Below are 27,466 nucleotides of genomic sequence, written 5' to 3' on the forward strand. Positions count from 1 at the left end.
TAAGCTTAGAAATGCATTATGTTTAATCTTTCAAGCATTAAGCTTCCCTGTTAGAATTGCATTACATATCAGAATAAAGTATCTCCTAGTATGAGGAGATAAATTATCTTCTCTTACCACTACAATCATGACATGTGTTTCATTTAACCATTTTCTACAAAAATATTTCTAATCACTAGAAAAATAGGACACATGTCATGATTGTACTGGCTGGAGGAGATAACTTATCTCATGTTGTTTGGAGATACTTTATTCTCACTACATATTTACATTGCTTTTATCTTAATTTTTTGGTTATTAAACTGGTCACAAAGCATGGTTTATAGCCACATGCTTTAATCCTTTGATCTATAAGACCCACACCATCTTCATTGGATACGTTCCTCAATTACCTTTTCTAGTTTCCTTGTTTCATAGGTTGCTTTCATTGCTACATGTGTCTATTGTTCCAAGTATATGAGGGCATTTGTCCATTTGTCTCAATTTCCTCTCATCTCATGCATGTTAACAGTTTCCTTTATTCTTCTGTACTTGAGCCAATGAAAGTTCTTTAAGTTTCTAACTAAACTTGGTGATCTTTGTTAAACTCCTGAAAGTAACAATAAACAACATGAGATAAAGATGATGATACTGAAAAGAAAGAAAAGAAAGAAAAGAAAAAGGCTACAGAGGTCTTCCTTTTTCCTATTAAATTTATTCATAGGATTTAAGTGGAGTCCCATATTATATGTGATAAAAAGTATCAATCAAGCTTAAGATAAAGTTTTATCGCATGACTATAAGACTTACAATGTTATATAAATTGAATGTTGAATGATAAAATATTAACAAGAAAATAGATTCCATGTAGCGGAGGTAAGAATATTATTGTGTTGGATAAGTAAACATACTAGACAAGATTGGAATAGAAATGAATGAATTTTGGAGAAAGTTAAAGTAGCTAAGAGTTAGAGTAGCTTCTATTGTAGAAAACAATGGTAGAATTGTGCCTTGGGTGGTTTGAGAGATTGGTAGAAGCCTCTGTAAGGAAAGTAAATCAAATGGAGGAGACCAAGAAAAGCAGACAAGATGATTAAAAAGACTCAGTGATCAATATTTTGTCAACGAACATAATTTATGATAGAACATTGTGGTGTCATTCGCTTCATGTAGTCGACCTCAGTTGATTGATGTTGTAGTCTTTCATATTTATAGTTGGGGGCAGAGAATAGTTAGGATGGCAGAAAATATATTCTTTACAAATGCGGAGGTTCTTTATAATAAGGTGACATGATCTCTACATTTTGGTGATTTTGCTTGGTATTAATGACTGGTTCAGCAGAAGACCCTTCTATATTCTTTAAAAGTTATATAACCATGCAATATTGACAAGAACTAGGAATAACAACAGTCAAACATTTTCTTATTAGATGGGCTCAACTATATAAATATGATGATTTTATAAATTCTATCACATATCATTCCAAAGAGAGATTGAAACAAACATAAACAAGAGTGAGCTTGATAACTCCAGAAAATAATGAACCAGTGTTACTTCAAAATTCCCGCTGCATTAACCCAGAAAAAAAAGTTATGGAACAAGAAGTAACAAGTATATATCTGAGTATCTGACAAAGATCTTTTTCTATTTTAAAAGAATTCGGATAGAGAATTTTTAATTGGTGTAATCAAATGAGTTAGTTATAGTAGTTGAGAGTTGTCATTTATAATAACTAGTTAAATTTGTTGAGCAAATATGAAAACTAGTATATTTGCAAGTATTTTTGAGGCATTTGATCAATAATTACATTCATTGAATACTCACAGATTTCTCTTCCTAACTCATCTCTCTCTTTTTCTGGTTTTCATCTTCATCTCCTACAATCTTCCTTTCTCCGCAATACTAACTTTTGGCATCAAGAGCCAACAAGAAGATAAAGTTTTTCCGCTACAAAAAATGGCCCAAACAACAGAAAATTTTGCCACAACTCTACCTATGCTAGATGGCAAGAACTGGAGCAGATGGTGCATACAAATGGAGGTCATTTTTGAATATCAAGATGTACATGATATTGTGAAAGAGAGGCTGCCAATCTTGGAAGAAGGAGCCATTGAGGCACAGCGAAATGCACATAAACAGAACAAGAAAATGGACTGTAAAGCAATCTGTCTCCTTCACCAAGCAGTGGACAATGCCCGCTTTGAAAAGATTGCAGGATATGCAACAACAAAGAAAGTCTGGGATGTGTAGGAGAAGCACTATGCTGGTGCTGCACAATTGAAGAAAATCCGTCAACAAACCATGAGGAGGCAATATGAACTCATGCAGATGGAAGAAGGTGAAAGAGTTGCTGACTTCTTCACTAGGTTGATCATACATACAAATGCAATGAAGACTTATGGTGAGAAGATGGATGATGCAACCATTATGGAAAAGGTCCTAAGAATAGTGACTCCAAAGTTTGATTATGTGGTGGTGGCTATTGAGGAATCGGGAAGAGTTGAAAACATAAAGATTGAGGAGCTTCAAGGGTCACTTGAAGCCCATGAACAGAGGCTTAATGAGAGGATCACAGATAGATCCTCACATCAAGCTCTTCAAATACAAACATCAAAGAAATGGGCATTCTGTGTAAATAATTCAAGGAAGAGTCAATGGAGGTACTCTAATTTGAAAGGTAGTTCAAGAAAGAATTATGCCAACAATATTGAACAACCAGAACAGTTGAATAGGAGAAAGGGTTGTAAGCAATTCAAAGGCTTTGATGAAGAGGTTGTGCAACTCATGATGACAATAGATTGCAAAACCATAGTAAATGACACTTGGTACCTTGACTCTGCCTGCTCAAATCACATGACTGGGTACAAAGAATGTATGTTGATTTTGACTCAACCAAGAGAAACAAAGTCAAATTTGCAGACAATAGAGTGGTGATCACTGAAGGAACAAGAGATATCCCTCTCAAGATGGAGAGTGGCAAAAAAGCACATATAACAGATGTGTTATTTGTTCCCAAAATGAGGACAAATCTCATCAGTCTTGGCCAACTACATGAAAAAGGTTTCAATATGGAGCTGCATATTGGAGTTATGGATGTCTAAGATAGTTAGAAGAGGAGGATCCTACAGACTCCACTATCAAACAACAGGACATTCCAAGTCAAGCTAGAAATTGTAGACTCACAATGCTTGAATGCAGAAACTACTTCAAATGAATCTTGGTTTTGGCACCTAAGGTATGACCATCTCAACTACAAAGACCTTAGATTGTTAAGCACTAAGTAAATGGTCATTGGTTTGCTAGAAATTAAACTTCAAAACTCATTTTGTGATAGTTGTCTAACCAGCAAACATGCCAAGACCTCATTTAGTAATCACACCCAAACCAGAGTTGTTAACTTACTATATATTGTGTACTCATATGTATGTGGACCCTTTGAGGTTCCCTCAATAGGAGAAAATAAGTACTTTGTCTCTTTTATTGACGAGTCTAGGAAGAAGATGTGGATCTATCTCATCAAAACAAAGAGTAAAGTATTTGAGAATCTAAAGAAGTTCAAAGCTTTGGTAGAAAGACAACGAGGGAAACTCTTGAAGATTTTCAGAATTGATAGAGGAGGTGAGTTTACCTCAAGAGAGCTTGAATACTTTTGTGAAGGACAAGACATCATTCATGAAGTTACTGCTCCATACACTCCACAACATAATGGAGTGGCTAAAAGAAGAAACAAAATTGTCATGAATATGGTAAGGTGCATGTTGAAGTGCAAAAGTCTGCCTCATAATCTTTGAGGTGAAACTGTGACAACAACTACATATGTACTAAATAGATGTCCAACTCAAGCCCTTGACAATCAGGTTCCTGAAGAGGTTTGGACTGGAAAGAGACAATCAGTGAAGCATCTAAGGGTGTTTGGTTCAGTCTGCTACAAACACATCCCATATTAAGTGAGAAAGAAGTTAGATGACAAGAGTGAACTAATGATTTTGTTGGATACAACCCAATAGGATCATATAAACTCTTGAATCCTATAACTAATAAAGTAGTGTTCAACAGCGATGTCTACTTTGATGAGATGAGCTCATGGAAAGAATCACTTAGAAGGGTTCAGAATAACAACTCAATAACTGTAATTCCTATGCAAGAGGATCAGGAAGTCACAGAAGAGTTAAATCCTGATCTAAGAACAATGAGTCAGGAAATCAGGGCTGCTGAAACTAGGCCAACAAGGACAAGGCACTTACCACTAATGCTCAATGAGTTTGAGATTTTTGTTGTAGATGTAATTACAGATGAAGGTGATTTGATTAACTTAGCACTCCGAGGAGAAAATGAATCAATTACCTTCTAGGAGGCGCTAAAGGAGGATGTGTGCTTCAAGGCAATGAAGGAAGAACTCAAAGTCATCAATAAGAATGACACCTGGGAAGAGGTTGAACTATATGATGGTAAGAAGCCTATAGTAGTCAAATGGGTGTATAAAGTCAAGTTAAGACCTGATAGAAGTGTCTCTAAGCACAAAGCAAGACTTGTGGCCAAGGGATTCATGCAAATGGAAGGTTAGGAGTATAATGAAGTCTCTGCGCAAGTGGCCATATTTGAGACAATTAGATTGATTGTTGCTCTTGCTAGTTGGAATGGTTGGAAACTATGACAACTTGATGTTAAGAGTGTCTTCCTCAATGGACCCCTTGAAGAGGAGGTTTACATACTCAGCCCCCTTTACACAACTCAAACCAATGACCATCTCAACTACAGAGACCTTAGATTTTTAAGCACTAAGGAAATGGTCATTGGTTTGCTAGAAATTAAACTTCAAAACTCATTTTGTGATAGTTGTCTAACCATTAAACATGCCAATACCTCATTTAGTAATCACACCCAAACCAGAGTTGTTGACTTACTACATGTTGTGTACTCGGATGTATGTGAACCTTTTAAGGTTCCCTCATTAGGAGAAAACAAGTACTTTGTCTCTTTTATTGAAGAGTCTAGGAGGAAAATGTGGATCTACCTCATCAAAGCAATGAGTGAAGTATTTGAGAATCTAAAGAAGTTTAAAGCTTTGGTAGAAAGACAATGAGGGAAACTGTTGAAGATTTTCAGAATTGATAGAGGAGGTGAGTTTACCTCAAGAGAGCTTGAATACTTTTGTGAAGGGCATGGCATCATTCATGAAGTTACTGCTCCATACACTCCACAACATAATGGAATGGCTAAAAGAAGAAACAAAATTGTCATGAATTTGGTAAGGTGCATGTTGAAGTGCAAAAGTCAGCCTCATAATCTTTCGGGTGAAACTATGACAACAATTACATATGTGCTAAATAGATGTCCAACTCAAGCCCTTGACAATCAGGTTCCTGAAGAGGTTTGGACTGGAAAGAGACAATCAGTGAAGCATCTAAGGGTGTTTGGTTCAGTCTGCTACAAACACATCCCATATTAAGTGAGAAAGAAGTTAGATGACAAGAGTGAACTAATGATTTTGTTGGATACAACCCAATAGGATAATATAAACTCTTGAACTCTTTTTGATGATGAAAAATACCACATCAAAATAGTTAGAAACGTTTGATGAATTAGCTTGACGATGAATTTGCATAATGGTTGTTAATGGTTCTTATTCACAGTTGAAGCGCCTTTGCTCCCCCTTAGGTAAGCAATGAAATTACGGAAGCTATATACAACCTGCATAAGCTATTATACAACCTGCAAATACTGTTTACACAAACAAGCAACCTTTATCCCCTTTTGACATTGTCAAAAAGATATAATTATTCAATTCTAGTCAAAAGTTAGAAGAGTTATTAGAGTTATGACAGACTGTAATTAATCAATTAATTTTGGGCGATTAATCAATCAACCAGCTGTAAGAAGCTTGAACAAATACACATTTATACATCATTTAATCGATTAACAGCAGACCTTAATTGATTAAATGGACAGCAAACAGCAACAGAACTGACTTAATGGCATGAAAGGCTATGTTTACTCAATTTAAGCATGGAATGAGTAAGCATTGATATATTTGAGCAGTTAACATCAGGCTTAAACACTCAATATTGATGCACACACTAAACATGATCAAGATCCATTAAACATAAGAGTATACTATTTGTGACATAATTACCATTCAAGCATGAGAAAGATAATTTGAAATCATTTAAAGCATTGTATCAATTTCAAAGCAGTAAATCAGCAGAAGATAGGAGTTATTACAATCTATATAAATACAAAAGCATAAAATAAAAGATAAGTTCTCAAGAGGGTAACAAGGAACAACAAGGTTCAATACTGGTGTCGTTAATCGATTAACAGTTTGGCTTAATCGATTAAATGCATTAGATACAGCGTTTTGGATGTTTTTTAAAAGCATGCAAGGATTTCAAACTTTTTAACAAATCATTTTTTAGCAGTCACATATATATATATAAAGCTTTTATACAAATAATCATGGATCATACAAGGAATATTTAGCATTCAACATGTTTCCATTTTGAAGCATACAAAGCAAATAAATCATGCAAGACAATAACATAAGCTCAATCAAGATATTTGTCATCAAGGATTCCTAGTTCTCTTCGAAGAACATAGAAAGTATCTCGTGAGAGGGGCTTGGTGACAATATCCGCTAATTGCTTAGATGTTTCAACAAATTCTAGCACACAATCACCTTTTTGAACATGATCACACAAAAAATGATGCCTTATTTCAATATAATTGGTTCTTGAATGCAAGACGAGATTCTTGGAAAGGTTAATGGCACTCGTGTTATCACACTTAATAGGGATCTTTTCTAATATAAGCCCAAAGTCCTTAAGTTGCTGCTTCATCAAGAGGATTTGAGCGCAACACACGCCAACGACAATGTATTTTGCTTCAGCGGTGGACAAAGTAACGCATGCTTGCTTTTTACTATGCCATGCTACTAAGGAATTGCCTAATAGGTGACAAGTCTCACTAGTGCTCTTTCAATCCAACTTACACCCAGTGAAGTCAGAATCAGAGTAACCTACCAAGGATAAGGAAGCATCCCTAGGATATCATAATCCCATATTTATTATTCCTTTTAAATATCTCATGATACGTTTTACATCAATATAATGTGATTCTTTTGGAAAAGCTTGAAATCTAGCACACATACAAACGCTAAACATAATATCGGGGCGACTAGTAGTCAAATACAATAAAGAGCGATAATCCCACGATATTTGGTTACCTCAATAGCTTTTCCCTTTTCGTCTTTATCAAGATTACATGTGGACGCCATAGGTGTGGATGCATCTTTACATTGCACCATATCGAACTTCTTTAGTAATTCTTTGCAGTATTTCGATTGATGAACGAAGATGCCACTTTCCATTTGTTTAATTTGAAGCCCAAGGAAGAAAGTCAGCTCACTCATCATTGACATCTCAAACTCGCCCTGCATCAACTCAGAAAATTCCTTATAAAAGATGTCATTAGTAGATCCGAAGATAATATCATCAACATATATTTCAACAAGTAAAACATGATTATCTAATCTACGGATAAAGAGAATGGTGTCGACCAAACCTCTTTCGAACCCTTTTCCTAATAGGAACGAACTCAATCTATCATACCAGGCTCTGGGAGCCTGTTTTAGGCCATAGAGGACCTTCTTGAGTTTATACACATGGTTCGGGTATTGGAAGTTTTCAAACCCTGGTGGTTGGTCTACGTACACCTTCTCTTGAATATAGCCATTTAAAACTGCGCTCTTAACATCCATTTGGAAGAGTTTAAAGTTCATGATCGATGCGAAGGACAAGAGTATCCTAATGGCCTCAAGTATGGCTACATGAGCGTAGGTCTCATCATAATCGATGCCCTCCTCCTAATTTTTGCCTTTGGCCATTAAGCGAGCCTTATTTCTAATTATCAAGCCAGATTCATCTAGCTTGTTATGAAAGACCCATCTGGTGCCAATTACATGATGTTCTTTTGGTTTGGGGACCAAGTCCCACACATTATTGCGCTCAAACTGGTTTAGCTCTTCTTGCATAGCTATACCCCAGTATAAATCCTCGATGGCTTCATTGATGGTCTTTGGCTCTATTTGAGATACGAATGCAACAAAATTACATTTGAGATACGAATGCAACAAACTTACAGAAATTACATAAAGAACTACGGGTTACCACCCCCATAGATATGTCACCTAACACCTTATCGAGTGGATGGTCCTTTTTGGTTTTCCACGCAATAGGCATGTCCTGATGTTCTTCATCTACTGTTTGCTCAGTATATTCTTGTTGGATTTGGTTCATGTCCTTTGAATGAACTTCTTCTAGTGTACCTAAAATGTCATCAGAAAGGACCTTTCTCTTCTCTTTTGGACAAGATTCGTCAAAGTGAACATGAATAGATTCTGCTACTTGCATGGTATATTTATTAAACACATGAAAAGCCTTACTATGTAAAGAATACCCTAAGAATATGCCATCGTCAGCCTTCGAGTCAAATTTTCCTAAAGATATTTTTCCATTATTTAAAATAAAACATTTGCACCCGAATGCATGAAGATGAGCAATATTCGGTTTTTGACCTTTAAAAATTTCATAAGGTGTTTTCGAAAATGTAGGTCTAAGTAGTTTTCGATTCATTACATAACAGGCAGTGTGAACTGCATTAGCCCAGAAATATTTTGGAGCCTTGCCCTCATTTAGCATGATCCTCGCGAGTTCCTCTAGAATTCTATTTTTCCTCTCAACAACTCCATTATGTTGAGGTGTACGGGGAGCTGAGAACTGATGCATGATGCCATGCTTATTACAAAACTTATTAAATTTATGATTTTCAAATTTTCCGTCATGGTCGGATCGTATGTAAACGATTTTCAGGTTAGACTTGTTTTGAATTTGTTTGGCTAGACATTTAAAAGATTTATATGCATCACTCTTTCATTCTAAAAACAAAGTCCACGTGAATATAGAAAAATCATCAACAATTACTAAATCGTAATAACTTCCACCAAAACTCATAATTTGTGATGGTCCAAACAAGTCTATATGGAAAAGCTCCAAAGATCTAGTAGTGCATATCGTATTCTTTTTATTAAAGGAATTCTTTACTTGTTTATATTTTTGACACATGTCACAAGAATCCTGAGTTTTAAAATCGAGTTTTTGTAAACCGATAACCAAATTATTTTTAGATAATTTTTCTAGATGNGCTTCACATGAATGTGAGCGACTCATCTATGCCAAAGCTAGATGTCATCTTCTTTTGAAATAAAACATTTTGAAAATAAGGAAGTGACATCCTCCAGATTAACCATATAAAGATTATTTACACGATATCCAACAAACTTTATATTATTAGATAATACGTCACAAATAATACAACAGTCAGAATCAAATGACACACGATTACCTTTGTCGCATAATTGCCTGATGCTCAACAGATTATGTTCCAAACCTTCTACGTATAGAACGTTCTCGATTATAGCATGGGTTGAGTTGCCAATCTTTCCGGTGCCTAGGATTCTTTCTTTGTTGTTGTCTCCATAAGTGACAAAACTTTTTTCTTTTAATGACAAGTCTAGGAATTTTGACTTTTATCAAGTCATATGTCTCGAACGTCCGCTATCAAGATACTAATATTGCCTATGTGTTTGTAGACATACTTGCAAAATAGATCACCTACTAGTTTCAGGTACCCAAATTATATTGGGTCATTTTCTGTTAGTAACCAGGGAGTTATCTCCCTTTCTTATTCAAGCGTAAACACCACTAGGTATCCCATATTTCCTGATGTAGCAGGAATGAGAGGTGTGGGATGATGGAACATACCCTAATCCAGTATGGTCACCAACGTTTCTCGTTTTACTAAGCAATGTATCTAATTGGTGTTGACTATTTGTAAGTTTTACGAGTTTTTCATTTAGTTTAAAATTCTCATTTTTCAAGTCCTCGCAAGACTCACAAGTAGTTGTTTGACATAAATTATTTTCAGAGCAATCGCATGAATTACAAGAAAAAATTAGATCTAAAGTTTCATTTTCCAATTTTAGCTCCTCTAATTCTTTTTGTAGTTGTATTATTTTCGGATCATTTAGAAAAATTATTCTTTTTCTATCGGCACTAATTTTTGCTAATTTTTTAAGCTCTTCATGCATCTCGACATAAGCATGGTATAAAACATCATATGAGGGAGAATCATCAGAAGAGGATGATGTATCAGAATATACCTCATTAGTAGCATTGTTTGTACTACCTGATCCACAAGCCTCATCTACTATGGTCATTAGGCACAGCTTGGCGGTCTCCTCTTCATCCGATGTGCTTGATGTCGTTTCTTCCTCCGATACATCCCAAACAATGTATGCCTTTTTCGATTTGAAGTCCCGGGGAGTCTGAATCAACTTTCTTCAAGTAAGTGGGACACTGGAACTTCATGTGACCCAGCTTACCACATTCATGGCAAGTGAAGCGCTCATTATTCTTGCCTTTCTTAGTTGATTCTCGCGCCTCTTTCTTTTGAAATCGCTTGAAACCTCCTTTCTTCTTTAGACATTTTCCAAACTTTCGCACTAGAAGGTTTAGTGTTTCTTCATTAATGTCTGAGTCAGAGTCGTCATTGTCTATCTCTTCAGTGGGTTGTGATGTTGTAGCTTTAAGAGATATTCCTTTCTTTTATCGATCAGACTCCTCATGCATGGTCAGACGTACAAGCTCCATCTCGTGCTCTTGAAACTTTCCAAACAGTGTTGCCAAAGGCATGGAATCTAGATCCTTGGACTCCATGATTGCCGTCACTTTAGGTTGCCATCTCCTATCAAGACAGCATAAAACTTTATTAGTGAGTTCTCATCTGGTAAACATTTTATCTAGAGCAATAAGATGATTAATAATGTGAGTGAATCGCTTTTGCATGTCACCAATTGATTCACTTCATAACATACGAAATAATTTGTATTCATGTGTCAGCGCATTCAGCCTAGCGCGCTTGACCTCGCTAGTGCCCTCGTGAGTCACTTGTAAAGTGTCCCACATTTCCTTGGCTCTTTGACATTGAGATACCTGAAAGAATTCATCGTAGGATAGGGCCGAGGTAATTATATTTTTGGCGCGAAGGTTATACTGAACCTTCTCGCGCTCCTCATCGGTTCATAAGCTTTTGGGCTTTTCTTTTGGTTCGCTATCCACTAAGTGAAGTGGGACGAATGGTCCACTGATCACGGCTTCCCAAATGTCCGAATCAATGGCCTCTATAAAAATCTTCATTCAGACTTTCAAGTAGGCGTATCCCTCGGTACTGAATATGGGAGGGCGGTTAATGGATGTGCCATCACCGCCAAAGGGGTTGGTGTAACCCATTTAAATTCCCTAAGGATAACGCGGATACGGTTGAGCTAGCATGTCGTACTAGCTCTGATACCACTTGTTAGGTATCTGTGGCCTAGAAACACCTAGAAGGGGGTTGAATAGGTGTAGCGGTTATCAATCACCGCTTCTCGCACCAAAACCCAGTTCTGGAAACAACTCAGTTAATCGATTAACAACAGGTCTTAATCGATTAACACACACAAAACAGAAAGATCAGAGCAGCAAATTGCACAGTTATTTATAAACAGATAAGGCTTCTTTGTTGAAATCTAGAACATCTAATCCTTGGTTTGACTCTACCTATCGCCTGAGAAAACCTTTCTCGCGAACCAGCCCCAAACAAGATTCTTGTTCTCAAATCAAGACCTCCTAGTCTTGGTGAAGAATCACGATCTCTGTGGTGGTAAGACACCAAGAAATCATTCCAATACACACTAAAACAGATTACAAAATCAAGGTATTATAAGCACAATAATGCTTGAAATATAACAATGAAAGACCTTAAGACTAATCCACTCACATTTGACTCAAACCATCATATACATGTGAGTTAATCAAAAACAGTAATCACAAGATATCTCTCTAAGAATCTTTACTGATAATGCATGAACATGGGAGCAAGATAAGGATGAGACTAAGCATATGCAAAACAGTATGCAAATAACAAAGAATCAATATTCAATATGGCATGTTAATCTCCATTCCTCATACATGCAATTCTCTCTGCAAAGCAGAATGTAAAACACGAAATATGCTCTCTAAATATGCTCTCGAAATATGCAATTCTCTCTTCCTTACACTTTTCTGGAAATTGGCTAAACTTATACAAGGTAGTTTTTATAGTTCCAACCATTGCAATCAGTTAAGCAGTTAAAACAGAAAACAGTTATAACATAAAACAGACTTGTTAATCGATTAAGGTAACACATTAATCGATTAACCAGTGCAACATGATTAAAACATAAATCAGTTGTAACAGAAACACTGATATACCATAAAAAAAGTTGAGTTAATCGATTAAGTCACCACATTAATAGATTAACCAACATATTAAACATGTGGTTCAAAAGGTAAACTACTCATATGTTATGCTTAACTTCTATACATATTTTAGCAATTATATTATGCCTAATATGCACATATAACATGTATGATTAATGCATGAACATACAATTAACTAGATGATATGTCTCATGAATATGATATGACAATTATAATGGCTTGAGATGTATGTTGACTTACTACATGTTGTGTACTCAGATGTATGTGGACCCTTTGAGGTTCCCTCATTATGAGAAAACAAGTACTTTGTCTCTTTTATTGATCAGTCTAGGAGGAAGATGTGGATCTACCTCATAAAAGCAAAGAGTGAAATATTTGAGAATCTAAAGAATTTCAAAGCTTTGGTAGAAAGACAATGATGGAAACTCTTGAAGATTTTCAGAAGATATAGGAGGTGAGTTTACCTCAAGAGAGCTTGAATACTTTTGTGAAGGGCATGACATCATTCATGAAGTTACTGCTCCAGGAGTGGCTAAAAGAAGAAACAAAATTGTCACGAATATGGTAAGGTGCATCTTGAAGTGCAAACACATCCCATATTATGTGAGAAAGAAGTTAGATGACAAGAGTGAACTAATGATTTTGTTGGATACAACCCAATAGGATCATATAAACTCTTGAATCATATAACTAATCAAGTAGTGTTCAGCAGGGATGTCTACTTTGATAAGATGAGCTCAAGGAAAGAATCTCTTAGAAGGGTTCATAATAACAACTCAATAACTGTAATTCCTATGCAAGAGGATCAGGAAGTCACAGAAGAGTTAAATCCTGATCTAAGAACAAGGAGTCAGGAAATCAGGGCTGTTGAAACTAGGCCAACAAGGACAAGGTACTTACCACTAATGCTCAGTGAGTTTGAGATTTTTGTTGTAGATGTAATTACAAATGAAGGTGATTTGATTCACTTAGAACTCCGAGGAGAAAATGAATCAATTACCTTCTAGGAGGCACTAAAGGAGGATGTGTGGTTCAAGGCAATGAAGAAAGAACTCAAAGTCATCAATAAGAATGACACCTGGGAAGAGGCTGATGTACCTGATGGTAAGAAGTCTATAGTAGTCAAACAAATGTATAAAGTCAAGTGAAGACCTGATGGAAGTATCTCTAAGCACAAAGTAAGGCTTGTGGCCAAGGGATTCATGCAAAAGGAAGGTTATGACTATGATGTAGTCTTTGTGCAAGTGGCCATATTTGAGACAATTAGATTGATTGTTGCTCTTGCTAGTTGGAATGGTTGGAAACTATGACAACTTGATGTTAAGAGTGCCTTCCTCAATGGACCCCTTGAAGAGGAGGTTTAAATACTTAGCCCCTTTTACATAACTCCAACCAATGACCATCTCAACTATAGAGACCTTAGATTGTTAAGCACTGAGGAAATGGTCATTGGTTTGCTAGAAATTAAACTTTAAAACTGATTTTGTGATAGTTGTCTAACCAGCAAACATGCCAAGACCTCATTTAGTAATCACACCCAAACCAGAGTTGTTGACTTACTACATGTTGTGTACTTTGATGTAGGTGGACCCTTTGAGGATCCGTCATTAGGAGAAAACAAGTACTTTGTCTCTTTTATTGAAGAGTCTAGGAGGAAGATGTGGATCTACCTCATCAAAGCAAAGAGTGAAGTATTTGAGAATCTAAAGAAGTTCAAAGCTTTGGAAGAAAGACAATGAGGGAAACTCTTGATGATTTTCAGAATTGATAGTGGAGGTGAGTTTACCTCAAGAGAGCTTGAATACTTTTGTGAAGGGCATGACATCATTCATGAAGTTACTGCTCCATACACCCCACAACATAATGGAGTGGCTAAAAGAAGAAACAAAATTGTCATGAATATGGTAAGGTGCATGTTGAAGTGCAAAAGTCTGCCTCATAATCTTTGGGGTGAAACTGTGACAACAACTACATATGTACTAAATAGATGTCCAACTCAAGCCCTTGACAATTAGGTTCCTGAAGAGGTTTGGAATGGAAAGAGACAATCACTGAAGCATCTAAGGGGGTTTGGTTCAGTCTGCTACAAACACATCCCATATTAAGTGAGAAAGATGTTAGATTACAAGAGTGAACTAATGATTTTGTTGGATACAACCCAATAAGATCATATAAACTCTTGAATCCTATAACTAATCAAGTATTGTGTAGCATGGATGTCTATTTTGATGAGATGAGCTCATGGAAAGAATCTCTTAGAAAGGTTCAGAATAACAACTCAATAACTCAAATTCATATGCAAGAGGATCAGGAAGTCACAAAAGAGTTAAATCCTGATCTTAAAACAAGGAGTCGGGAAATCAGGGCTGCTATAACTAGGCCAACAAGGACAAGGCACTTACCACTAAGGCTTAGTGAGTTTGAGATGTTTGTCGTTGATGTAATTATAGATGAAGGTGATTTGATTCACTTAGCACTGCAAGGTGGAACATGGTGTATATGTGTATTTGACCTGCACATGTGATCTAATTCTAATATGTTTCTATGTGGATGATTTGGTCATGAAGTAGGGAAGCTGAAATTCGAAAGTTGAAAGGAAAGCTTAAATCTGAGTTTAAAATGTCTGTACTTGAAGAGTTAGCATACTTTCTTGGCATAGAATTTTCGAAAACAGATAAACGAATCATAATTCACCAAAGGAAGTACACAACATATGTGCTAGATAGGCTTCAAATGCTAAGCTGTAAGCCTGCATTAGTATTAGTTGAAGGAAACCTGAAGTTGAGTGAAACAGGTTTCGAATTTTTTGCATATGCAACACTCTATAGACAAATTGTGGGCTGCCTTAGATTCATTTGTCACAGCAGGCCTGAAACAACCTATGGAGTAGGGATGATAAGCAAACACATAGCTAATTCTACACAATCACACATGATTGCAGCAAAGAGAATCCGTAGATACTTGAAAGGAACCCTATGCTATGGTGTGCTATTTCCAAACCAGAAGCAGAATTGTGAATCAGTTTTTGTGGGATGTTCAGACTTAGATTGGTGTAGAGATAAGAAGGATAAGAGGAGTACTTTAGGATATTTGTTCACTATCTTTGGTGCACCAATATCTTGGAGCTCAAGGAAGCATGATGTGGTAGCTCTTTTAACCTATGAGGCTGAGTACATTGCCACCTGCAATGCTACATGCCAAGGACTATGGTTGATGTACTTGATGACATAACTGAAGTATGGAGAGTTTGAAAATTTTGAATTAAGGGTGGATAATAAATCAACAATAAACTTGGCAAATAATCCTGTTAGTCATGGAAGGAGCAAACATATTGAAACAATGTTTTATTTCTTAAGAGACGAAGTTGGAAAGGATAGAGTCAAGATGGTTCATTGTTCAATAGAGATTCAAAATGCTAATGTATTGACAAAGGCACGCAAGATTGATAGATTCAAAAAGTTAAGAGACGTGTTGAATGTCTTTAGTTTCTAAAAGATTTCTGTTTTTTTTATGTGTAGTTTTTACTGCTATAGATGGAGGAATATTATTCCTTATGAGTAGTAACTCTTTGATTAAGAGGGCATGTTAATTGGTGTAATCAAATGAGTTAGTTATAGTAGTTGGGAGTTGTCATTTATAATAAGTAGTTAAGTTTGTTGAGCAAATATGGAAACTAGTATATTAGCTTGTATTTTTTAGACATTTGATCAATACAATTACATTCATTGAATACTCCGTGGTTTCTCTTCCTAATTCTCTCTTCCTAACTCATCTCTCTCTTTTTCTGGTTTTCATCTTCATCTCCTATAATCTTCCTTTCTCTACAACACTAACAAGAATCACAGGAGCATCACATTGTAATTATAGTATGATACCTAAATCACAATAATAAGGCTATATCTAACTATAATGTAATCACATTGGACTGCATCCAGCCGCATTGAATATTTTTAAATCACAAATAATTTACTGCAATAGTTACAATCTGCATGGCAATAGTCAAGTGACCACAATTATAACAACTACAACCATATTACAATCACATTAATGGCAACAGTGAAGATACTTTGCTCACTGTCACATATTGACACTTTTCATAGTCATTTTTCTTTCTACACCTATATTCTGTTATTAAGGCTTTAACTCTCATGTTCTACTGATAGAACAAAATATTTTACTATCCTATGTCTTTCAGGTAATAACGAATAAAATAGCCTTTATAAAAAACGAATAAAATCAACAAGACAGAGAAATAAAAAAGCCATGTATGATATGAACGAGGTAAGGCAAAGTCCGAGGATTTCATTGTCTTGTATATTTCTAAAAATGGGGTATTGAATAAAATGTATCATTAAGGATATTTGTGCACTTTTTAGATAAGGAATTAATATATTTTGTTTTTTTGGTATTAAATATCAAGGTTGAACAACTGAAATATTGAGTTTATTTTGTTCTATTAATTCATATATTGTGTTTGTGCCACATATATTTATTTTGATTTCTTATGCTTGTATTTTATTTTACAAACTCTGGGGTTTGGTTAGTTTGGATACTTTGGCCAATTACGCAACTACAAAATTACATATTTTACTTTTTTTTCCCTCAATAAATGATGATGTATTGAAGTCTATATTTTTATACTAATAGATATTTGAGGGATAGCAAAAATTTAATGGGAGTTGGGAACTATCCATTGTTAACACATGACACATATACTTATAGAGAGCATTATGAAATTTGGGTTCATTTTATGTTATGCTCTATAAATAAGTAAAAAAAAACAAACATGTGTTAACTAACTAATTTCAGTAGCTGCTTAAAACAAATGTATTTTTTTAATAAAGGTAACTTTGTGTTTGAATTTTTAATTTTTTTCCTTTGGAAGTGTAAACTCTATTGTACTAGTGAAAAAAATTTGAAATGATCTAGTCTATATCAACATTATCCCGAGTATCCATAATATTACTGATTTCAATTCCGAAAATAGTCTCTTCGTTTATTGGATTAAGGCTACATACATTTAGTATCTTCAAATCTTATTAAAGGAGAATTTCTTGCACTGAAGTTATAAACAAAGATGCAAATATCTTAATATATAGATAATGAGAGTTAGAGGTGTATGAGGAATTGAAGGGTTGAACCCTTTACCCCATCACACCCATTTCTCAAAAAGAACATGTTGGTTTTGTCCCCATATTTTTGTTATTATGTGTGCCTTAAATTGGTTAGCAAGGTTGTTCCTTATATCATAGAGCTGAATGAGGTTGCTTTGAGCTCTTACCTTTCACTTTTCCATCTTATGGCTTTACTCTTGCCTTCACTTGACTTGCTTGAAAATTAAAATTATAAGAATATAAGGATACACGATACAATTAATTGCAACCTTAACAATAATGAACACCGAAACATAAAGAGAAATATGTATACACTGACAATATACGATTTTTTTACATTGTCACTGTATCATCAACTATTCGTTCTTAATGATTAATGACTCTTAAAGTAAAAATAATACAAATGAATAGAGATGATACATTAACTATATATAAATTTTTATACCGTCAGTACGTCAATATTATTATTAAAGGTAAATGCTACTTTTTACTAAGCACTTATACATCTAAATACTCATAACCTTCAAATATAAGAACAGAATAATATATCATCTTACAAGATAAGTTTTCAAGTTTTAAATTCGAATGGTGATAACAATAAGACGTTGGTTTATTGGTGTAATGTCCCACTAAATCATTAAGAATGAAAAGGTAAGAATTAGATTACTAAAAAGATTAGTTTATTACAAAAGGTAAGATGATAAACTTAGTACCAAAAATATTCCAATACTCATACTACACATTTTCTACTAAGTACAGTGTATCCTTCCTTTCTTGGACATGTACATACCTCAATTACTATGTAGCCAAAAAAAGTTCTTTTTTCTTTAATTTTGTTATATTTTACATAATTGAAAGGAGTTAGTTTCCTTATATAAAAGATGAAAGAAATAATCTTGGTAATATAAAAAAAATCATATATCTCTTTATCAACCATCGTTAATATTTGTCCACTAATCATCTTTTTACTATATAAGTAGCTATTAATGCTAACAACATAATTGAAAAGAGAAAGGAAAAAAATATTCACAATAGTATATGCCTTTTTTTCATGATGTCACAGTATCATTCATCATTTGTATTTAATCATTATTGATCCTTAAATATAAAAATACAAATGAATTATGTACTGTATATAAATTTTGTATATAAATCTTTCTACTCACATATATTACACTCAATTGAAAAAACTAATTATTAATACTTAAGAAAGACATTTTTTCTCTCTAGAAAGATGTGGATAATAAGGAACAGGGAAATCAATAACACCTTTGTCAACACCTTTTTTTCTATTTGCTTTGCCGCTTTAGTTAATCAAGAATCATTAACTAATTATTTTTCCTTATGATTATTAATGGAAATTAGAATGGCAATAATAGTAAATGTGACTTGTTAGGGATATTTTGTTAAAAATATATCATCTTATTTTGGTAATTGACACCTATAGTAATTGCCTTAACTCATGTGGAACAAGAATTTATTGTTTCAAAATATCTCCAAAGTTGTGTCCAGTACCAATTACAACGAAGTAAACAAAAAGTAATGAAAGTTTAATTTTTTTATTAAAATATCATGTTTTCATTAGTACGGGGTAAACTTTATGACAGGCTATGGAACTTCATATCATTGTGCATTTATGTCTATTACCTTAAACGTGAATTAAAGTAAATTAGACAGTGCATTACCAAAAGTAAGCCATTTCTTAAAACCTATAAACATTGAACTCTAACTTAAAAACATCACTTCTTAACAAAGATTTTACACATTTGATTCCCTAACCATTGTATTACATTACATAATGTTTATCAAAACCTTTCACAACCTTTGTAACACAACTAGTAGAAGTGCTTTGAATCTAAATATTAGCATCAATACAATGTGTCATTAACTAGACCAAAGGGTTTATAAATAAATAAAAACTAGGCCATAGGTTTATACATCACTATCAACCAAAACTAATCACAATCACCATTAACCATATTTGATATTATACATTGATGAGAGAGTTGGGATTCTATTATTTTATATTTGCATAGAAATTATGTTCAACTAGACCTGTGTAGTCCAATGAACAATTCAGTTTCCACATCTGTACCTGGACTACTGCTTTCTGCATTGCCTTGATTTTCTTTCTGATCCTTTGTTTCTGCCTTTGGCTGGTTACCATACTGTACAGGAATTTCAGTAATATTAAGTTTGCAGTAAAATTCATTAGTTTTGTCATCTCTATCCAGTGATTGAAATTGCAGACCGCATCAAGTGATGCGGGTGTAATATTGTAATTATGGTGATCATTATAACAACATCATACTGCAATTGTGCTGTGATAATGAATCACAATGATATGACAATTTCTGGCCAGTGCGACCGCATTAAATTGTATTTCGACCGTATCAAACCACATCAAGTTTAAAAATATTATTTTTATCACAAAATAATTGACACCATATTTACCACCCGCAGTGCAATATGCACAACGAGGCAACTACAGTAACCACAACCGTAACCGAAATTTAAAATACAGTGTATATTTATCTTTATAAAATCTTATTAAGAGCCTAGAGTACTGGTTCCGCGCTACAAAGATTTCTAAAATCTAAAACAAGTACTTAATAAATATCTGAAAACTAAATTATAGACGGCATAGTGTAACTTACCTGCTCAGAGAGTCTGACATTTTCAGCAATTAAGGCTTTTTCCTGAGTTGTATTCAAAATACATTCGTTAGAATATGTTTAATATGGTACTAGCTGGTAAAAAAATCTCAACTTTCAGAAACCATGGAAAAATAAAAAGAACTTTTTTTTGTACTATCAAGGACCCAATAGATAAGGAATTAATCTATTTCAGAATATGTGTTTGTCTTTCCCAACAAGTGTACGTCACACAAACCATACGATGTTAAGAACTTTGAAACATCTTAGAATGATATAGAAGTAAATTGAAACACAATTAAGATGCACATTCAAGCAAACAATTAGTGTTAAATCAACATAATAATGATATAGTCCTGGTAGACTGGTAGTTTATACAACAATAATTATGGTTATTTTCTTGCAAATTACTACTATAATTTAATGATCACAATTGTATGGTATTATTTATCTCTCCATTTTGAAACAAAATTGTTTTCAATAATGCATTAATTGTATTTCCCATATTTAAATTTATTTGGAAATGCCATTAATTTTTGCAATTAGCATTAATTTGAAAAGGGTTCCAAGATTGTTCTCCAGTTTCTTATCACATTACTATAATACAAAATCAAATGCAAGATATGACACAAATAGATTCAAGTTTAAAAGATTTACCAACATATTCTTAATCTAGTCATGTAAGGTCCCACTAGATATTCAGAATGACAAAAAAATTAGAGTTCTAAGAGCAACACTTGTTGGGAGGAACAGTCATACACCTCGAAAAAGATTAATTTCTTACTATTACCCATAGGGTGAGGGATATATCATTAATTATACCAAAAAAATTAGAAGATGAACAACTTACTTTTTCTTTTAGATGTTCAATTTGTTCCTTGTAAACCTGAGTCTGAAGAATAATACAAAGTTGAGAATCATATCATATATTCATTAGAGTTGATGAAATCTTAAAATAAAAAATTATATTGGTTTTTTACACTAACCTTTCTTGCACGAACATTACATACACTCTTTTCTAACTGATTTTCTATATCTTGCAGTTCTTCTAAGGAGCATGATCCCAAACCTTCTCCCAAGAGTTTACTGAGGGATGAAAATTACACATGAGATATGTCAATATGTTATTTCATTGTTAGTAAAATTTGACATTGAATGTAAACAAAAAATGTTAAGATTAGTAGAAATTGAAGATCTTGAACCCTTTTGAAGCTTCAAGAAGCTCAATCTTCTTCATCAAGTTTTCCGTTTCATGCTTCAAATGCTGCCATATATTAGGAAATTTTATTCAATCTTCAGGATTCTAAGTTGAATTCTTGAATTGGGTGTCTATAACAATAGTAAGCAAATAATAATTTCCTACTTATGTTTGCATCTACCATGCATAGTTTATGTTAATTATTTAGATTTTAGAATTTTCATTCATACTTTAAGTTTGAGTGTTATGACTCTATAATTGTCAGAGTATTTTGGATTAATAAGTAACTTAAATAAAAGCTCAGTGATATAAATTTATTAACAACTCCTCAATCACAAACTTTTGAAAAGAAACATTTACTTTTATTTTCACCCAACTTGCTAATTATTTATTAGAAGACATGCTATATGTTGAAATATGCTGCAAATTTGTAGATATAATTCTATGCTATAGCAGCAATGTTGGTGCATTTTCCTAGTAGCTTCTAGGTGCTTGCATACTACTTTGTTTAACCCTTCAAGCTATCAAAATTACTCCTGCAATTGTTGTTCAAGATAAAATGTATGCAGTACATGATTTTTATACACTGACAGACAATCACCTGCTACGTACTCATTTTCAACGACTCTTCAAAAAATAATACAAATGAATGATAGATCATATACTGATTATGTATAAATCTTTACACTAACAACATAAATATTACACTCTTATTGTTCTATCTAATATATGTTAGTTCATCTATGATCCATCTCCTTCCACATTCACCAATGATTTCTACTTTCTAAAACCAACTTTATACACTCCACACATATACATTTATCATATGCATATCTTTTGATTGTGACTATAATGTTTCTTTGGGAAAGAGTTCAAAATATGAGTTCTTGCGTGGATTAAGAGAGATTACAACAATTGCATATATGATCCACACTTTTTTCCATTATAGTATGTCTAATTTTACTCACCCTGTATGAAGTGTATATATTAAACATTTTTTACTACTAGGGTGGATTTCATTTGAAAGATGAAATTTAGTCTAGATGAATGACTCTTTAACAAGGCTAGGCATGCTGCAAAAAGACTACTAACAATTGTACTCATCAATAGTAATGAAATTTTTAGACCAAGTATAGTATATATGCTTAGACCTCGAACGAGGTTTGTCAAGAAGTAGTAACTCTTACATTGTTTATCTCATTCTCTTAGGTATGACTTAAATTACTCTTTTCATTGTCAATTGGTTTTGAGATAAAACCTCAACAATAAAAACAATAGAAGTACCACTTAAACTGCTTCTATAAAGTTGTTTCAGCTAGGTGTCAAATCAATATTTCCAAATGAGAAGAATATAATAAAAAAAACAAAAGAAACAAGGAATATATGAGATATAAACAACCTGCATATTTTGTTCATCTGATACATGTGATGTTTGAGAACTCCTGGTATGTCTACGGAAGCGTTCAATTGTTTCCTGCATGCTTTTTATTTAAACCCAATATCACTATAATTAGCTTATCCATGCTCAAAATAATACTAACTAATAAGTAAAGTAAATAGCCTGCAATTTCTAAAAAAGTGTGGGGAAAAAAACAAGGACATAATCAATATGTTTTGAGCATCTATTTCCTTTCTTTCTTTAGAGCATCTATATCTGTTATACATGAAATTGTTAATATCCAAAGACGATTTCTTTGAGGTGGGAAGGAGAAGAGAAAAATATCATGGGTGAGTTGGGAGAAGGTTTGTACACAGAAGGAAGCTAGTGGGTTAGGTATAAAAAATTTCAACCTTTTTAATTTGTCTTTGTTAGGGAAATGGAGGTGGAGAATGGTTAATGAAAAATATGTTCTTTAGGTGAGAATGTTAGTCTCTAGATATGGGAATGAATTTTTGGAGAGTGTTTCTTAGTCTACTTTTGATTTTTTTAAGAGAGGTGCGTCTTGGTGGAAAGAGTTAAACAATCTTAGTCTAGCTAGAGAATGGGTGGAATGTGATTGATTTGCGAAGGGTTTAAGAAGGGGTTGGGAATATGAAATGATATTAAGTTTTGGGAAGATTTATGGGTAGGAGGGGGAAAACTAAAACTTCTTTCGCAAGACTTTATCATGTTGCTTTAAATACAGGAGCCAAAATAAGTAGCTCAGGTAAATGGAGAAATGGAGAATGGATCTGGCAAATTTAATGACAAAAAAGCCTTTACCAATGGGAGCAAAAGGAAGCTGAAGAATTATACAAATTTTTCACGTCTACAATGCCTAAACAAGATGGAGTTGATACATGGATTTGATCCCACAATAAAGGAGGTCTCTATATAGTAAGGAATGCTTACCAGACACTACAACAGATGGAAGGAAATAGTGATAATGTTATCTTCAAAAACCTATGATTAAACTTTGCCCAATGAAGATGACATATTTAGCATGAAGGATCATCATAAACCACATGCCTACAAATTTAAAATTTAAAAGAATAGGTGCTTTGGATCCTAAAATTCCAACAACATGTGCTATATGTGGTTATCTGGATGAATCAGTCGGTCATGTTTTTTCTCATGTGTTATATGTGGTTATCTGGATGAATCAGTCGGTCATGTTTTTTCGGTCTTAATTATGTACTTCATAAATATGTTAAGACACATTTTATAAACCATGAGGACATGGTTAAGGTGGTTAAAAAGAAGAAACAAATGTGGATCTTTATATGGTTTACAAGCATTTGGATTATCTAGCAGCTTAGGAACCTTTAATTGTATTACTTCTTGTTAACATCTCTTTAGACTTGTGTGGACTTGCAGTATCTCTTGTTCTCCATGTCTTCCTAAGTTTTTAATAAAATCCTACATTATTTGCTAATAAAAAAAACAACCAGAAAACTAACCGGCAAAAGGATCACGAGTTAAGGCTGCCTTCAAGGCGGATACTACGACTCTGGTACCATATTGAATTTATAGGGTTGAGGTTTGGAAGGAGAGAAATGAATTACCAAAATAATAAATTAGATTGATAATTTTGTGAATAATGAAGTGTGATTATTGTAAATGTAAAAGACATAATATTTACCTCTATTTATACTAGTACTAGACTCCTTATTAAATAAGTAAATAAATTAAAAAATAAAGTAATTTCAAATGTAAGAGATGTTCTAAGATAATCTAACAAACCTAAGATATAATAATGATATTCTCTCGATATCCAATTATCTTCTAGATATTCTCTATAAGACAATTTGATATATTCTAATAGTTCTCGAACACACCACCTAAAGTTGGACATAGCAAGAAGAGATAAGACACAAAGAAGAAAGGAAGCTTGAGAAAATGTTGGTTTAACATAAGAAATTTTGGTATAGTGTTGACAACAAACAATCAAATAAAGGGCAATGTTCTATAAACTCTTCTTACATCCCAATAGCATTGATCTATATATTATTGTACATTAAGATTACAAGCTCTAGCACACTCAATTAGAATTTTAAGAATACATATCTCCTCAACCAAGTATCATTAGCTCAAGACTCATAAGTATTTCTAATTAGTGCAAGATATAACAACAAATTTGAGTCTAATATATAGTATTGGTCTATCTCTTCACTCAAACTGTAGACAATATGAAACTTCTTATAATAGTATATTTCAAGCAATACCTACAATCTCTGTTTTAATTGAAATATCTCATTCATTGGGAAATCTATACAACAATCTTCATTTTAGCGAATGTTTCGTTCTACCTTGTATAATACTTAACTATCTTTTCCAACTCCTTAATGGGACTTCCTCCACATGAGAGTCTACCCTCTAACCCTTTTAGTGTTGAGTAATTTTGACAATTTTACCTAGAGCATAACCTTTAACTAACTTATTGTGTAGCTTCTCCAAATTTGTCCCATTGCCCAATGGAACCCACAACCTAGCTATCTGTTGCTAGAAAGTACTTACACACTATGGAACTTCAAACCAAAGTTCACTAACTATCGCACACTTCAATGCTCAATCTATATAAACCATGGAGCTTTGTTAGAAAACCTCAACAATTATCACCATTTTCTATACCTACAATCAAATTGACCTTAAGGAGTATACCCATATCTTACAACTTGCATTGATATTGTCACGACCAGATCTTTTGTTATCTTGAGTTACACGACTTAGGAAGATAAAGAAAAGAATTTCAACTCTCTTTCAAAAGATTTGGAGTCGCCGCCGTGTTTATGTGATCAAAATATAGAAAACACTTTTTATGCCCAATTTCAGAACATGTTAGTCTTTAAATTAGAGATATAGATTCGAAAGTTGATTAAAAATTAGAGAATATCTCAACACTTTGTCCGCTCATACTAAGATAGTACCCTCATTAATTTCACTTTGTCTTGATTCCCCATTGCACATAGGATACATAAGAGCGATATACTAATATTTATATTTATTCTTTTTTCACAATAATAGAATATTTACATTATATTATATTGAACATTTACAAGTACAAGAAACTTGGAAGGTCTTAACTCCCAAACTATAATGTTTGGTACATTAACACTTGGGCTAAAACCAGTAGACACAAGGTTACCAGTTTCCACTTTAATAAAGAAATAATAATAGTATATCTATAATACATAATAATAATCACAACAATGTTATTACTATAGTAATATTAGTGAAAATATAAAAAGCCTTGGAACAATGTTTGTGTTTCCCATCCTCTTTTTAACAGAGAGGTAAGGATCACACAATAACAAACAAAAAACAATATATAATACTTTTAACCTTTTTGTTTATCATAAAATTCATTTTTATTATTAAAAACATAAAGAGAAACACATATTTGTCTTTCTATTATTGGAGATGATCCTTATTCGTTCGTGTAGATAGTTACGTTGAAAACTGTGGGTATATACTTCATATTATTTCATGAAACACCATACGATCCTCACTAGAAACTTTCTCTTTTTTTGGCAAGTTACATTAACTGAACGAAGTTCAATAACTTCATAGGGTAAGATGCCATAAGCCTAAGTCCTGCCCTCATATTCTTAAGCCAAAAAACTAGTTTTAACTTATTGAGCAAAATATCTCAATGACAAGGAACATGTAATTATAGTTAATTTATGTGGTTCAGATCATTATATAAGAAGAACCCTTTTCTGTTTGTCTCTTTCATCAACCTTGGGTGTCAGAGTTATAGGACATATACATGATGTATGATGTGATGTTATGATAAATGTTATGCATATGATATAACCCTCATAACCAACATAAAATAACTCTTTACCCATTACCAGTGGGAAGCAAGTACAATTTCTTTAAGCATTATTCTGTTTTTCTATACTAAATTTTGCCATCTTTTGCATAGTAAAATATAATGAACCATAATCAAGTAAGTACTTGTGGGACAAATGATGACATTGCTAACTTGATATTTTGTAAAAGCACATATTGCATGAAAAGCTACAAACTCCGTTATTCTAGAGGGAGTTTATATATAAAAGCATACAAAAATTAAAAGGCAATGAAACTTGTATTCTTTAAGTTACACTAAAATTATATTTTTATCCTTAAAAGTATACTAAAATCAGAACTATATATCATCTCCGGTGATAGTCTCTAGAAAAGCAAATATAAGTTTCTATTTGGTGAGGTCCGGGTAAAGTAAATGTAATTAAGTTCCAATTTAGTCGGGTATGAGAATGATAGATATACAATATGTTCGAGAATGTTTAAGGAAGCATACCTGGAGCTTGAAAATTCATAAAGTTTTCCTCTTGGAGAGAAGATGATAAGAGCAACCTCAGCATCACAAAGAACTGATAGTTCAAAAGCCTTCTTCAGAAGTCCATTGCGCCTCTTAGAAAATGTTACTTGTCTACTTGTGGCATTCTCTATTCTCTTCATTTGAGTCTTTCCTCTCACCATTTCTACTATTTCTTTCAACTATACTGAATCAAGAACTACAAAATCATGAACATACAAAAATGAACTTTGAAATTTAGAAAATGTTATAATAGTAAAATGAAACAAGTTCACTTCATAGTAGAATGAAGATGAAGAATTGAAAACCCTGAAAGCTGTAACATAAAGAAGATTCCAACACAGATCAGAATCATGTACTTAACCATTAACATCAAAAAATGCTAAGAATTAATGTATAATGAGGTAGATGAAGTTTATA

General features: G+C 33.5%; 2 protein-coding genes across 2 annotated transcripts; one reads left to right on the forward strand and one right to left on the reverse strand.

Moving 5' to 3' along the window:
* Positions 14,549–15,567, forward strand: LOC109363626 (uncharacterized mitochondrial protein AtMg00810-like). Its single transcript, XM_019609877.1, has 2 exons — positions 14,549–14,829; positions 14,907–15,567. The coding sequence occupies exons 1-2, from the start codon at positions 14,549–14,551 to the stop codon at positions 15,565–15,567; spliced, it is 942 nt and encodes a 313-aa protein (XP_019465422.1).
* Positions 19,287–27,380, reverse strand: LOC109363298 (MADS-box protein SOC1-like). The gene is made up of 8 exons (XM_019609512.1): positions 27,370–27,380; positions 27,029–27,233; positions 22,702–22,783; positions 21,307–21,368; positions 21,091–21,190; positions 20,955–20,996; positions 20,108–20,149; positions 19,287–19,618 (listed from the first exon to the last, which is right to left on the reverse strand). Exons 2-8 carry the CDS (start codon positions 27,208–27,210, stop codon positions 19,496–19,498), a joined length of 633 nt encoding a protein of 210 aa, XP_019465057.1. The 5' UTR covers positions 27,211–27,233; positions 27,370–27,380; the 3' UTR covers positions 19,287–19,495.

The sequence above is a fragment of the Lupinus angustifolius genome, chromosome LG13 (genome assembly GCF_001865875.1).
Source record: "Lupinus angustifolius cultivar Tanjil chromosome LG13, LupAngTanjil_v1.0, whole genome shotgun sequence".
Lineage (NCBI taxonomy): Eukaryota > Viridiplantae > Streptophyta > Magnoliopsida > Fabales > Fabaceae > Lupinus > Lupinus angustifolius.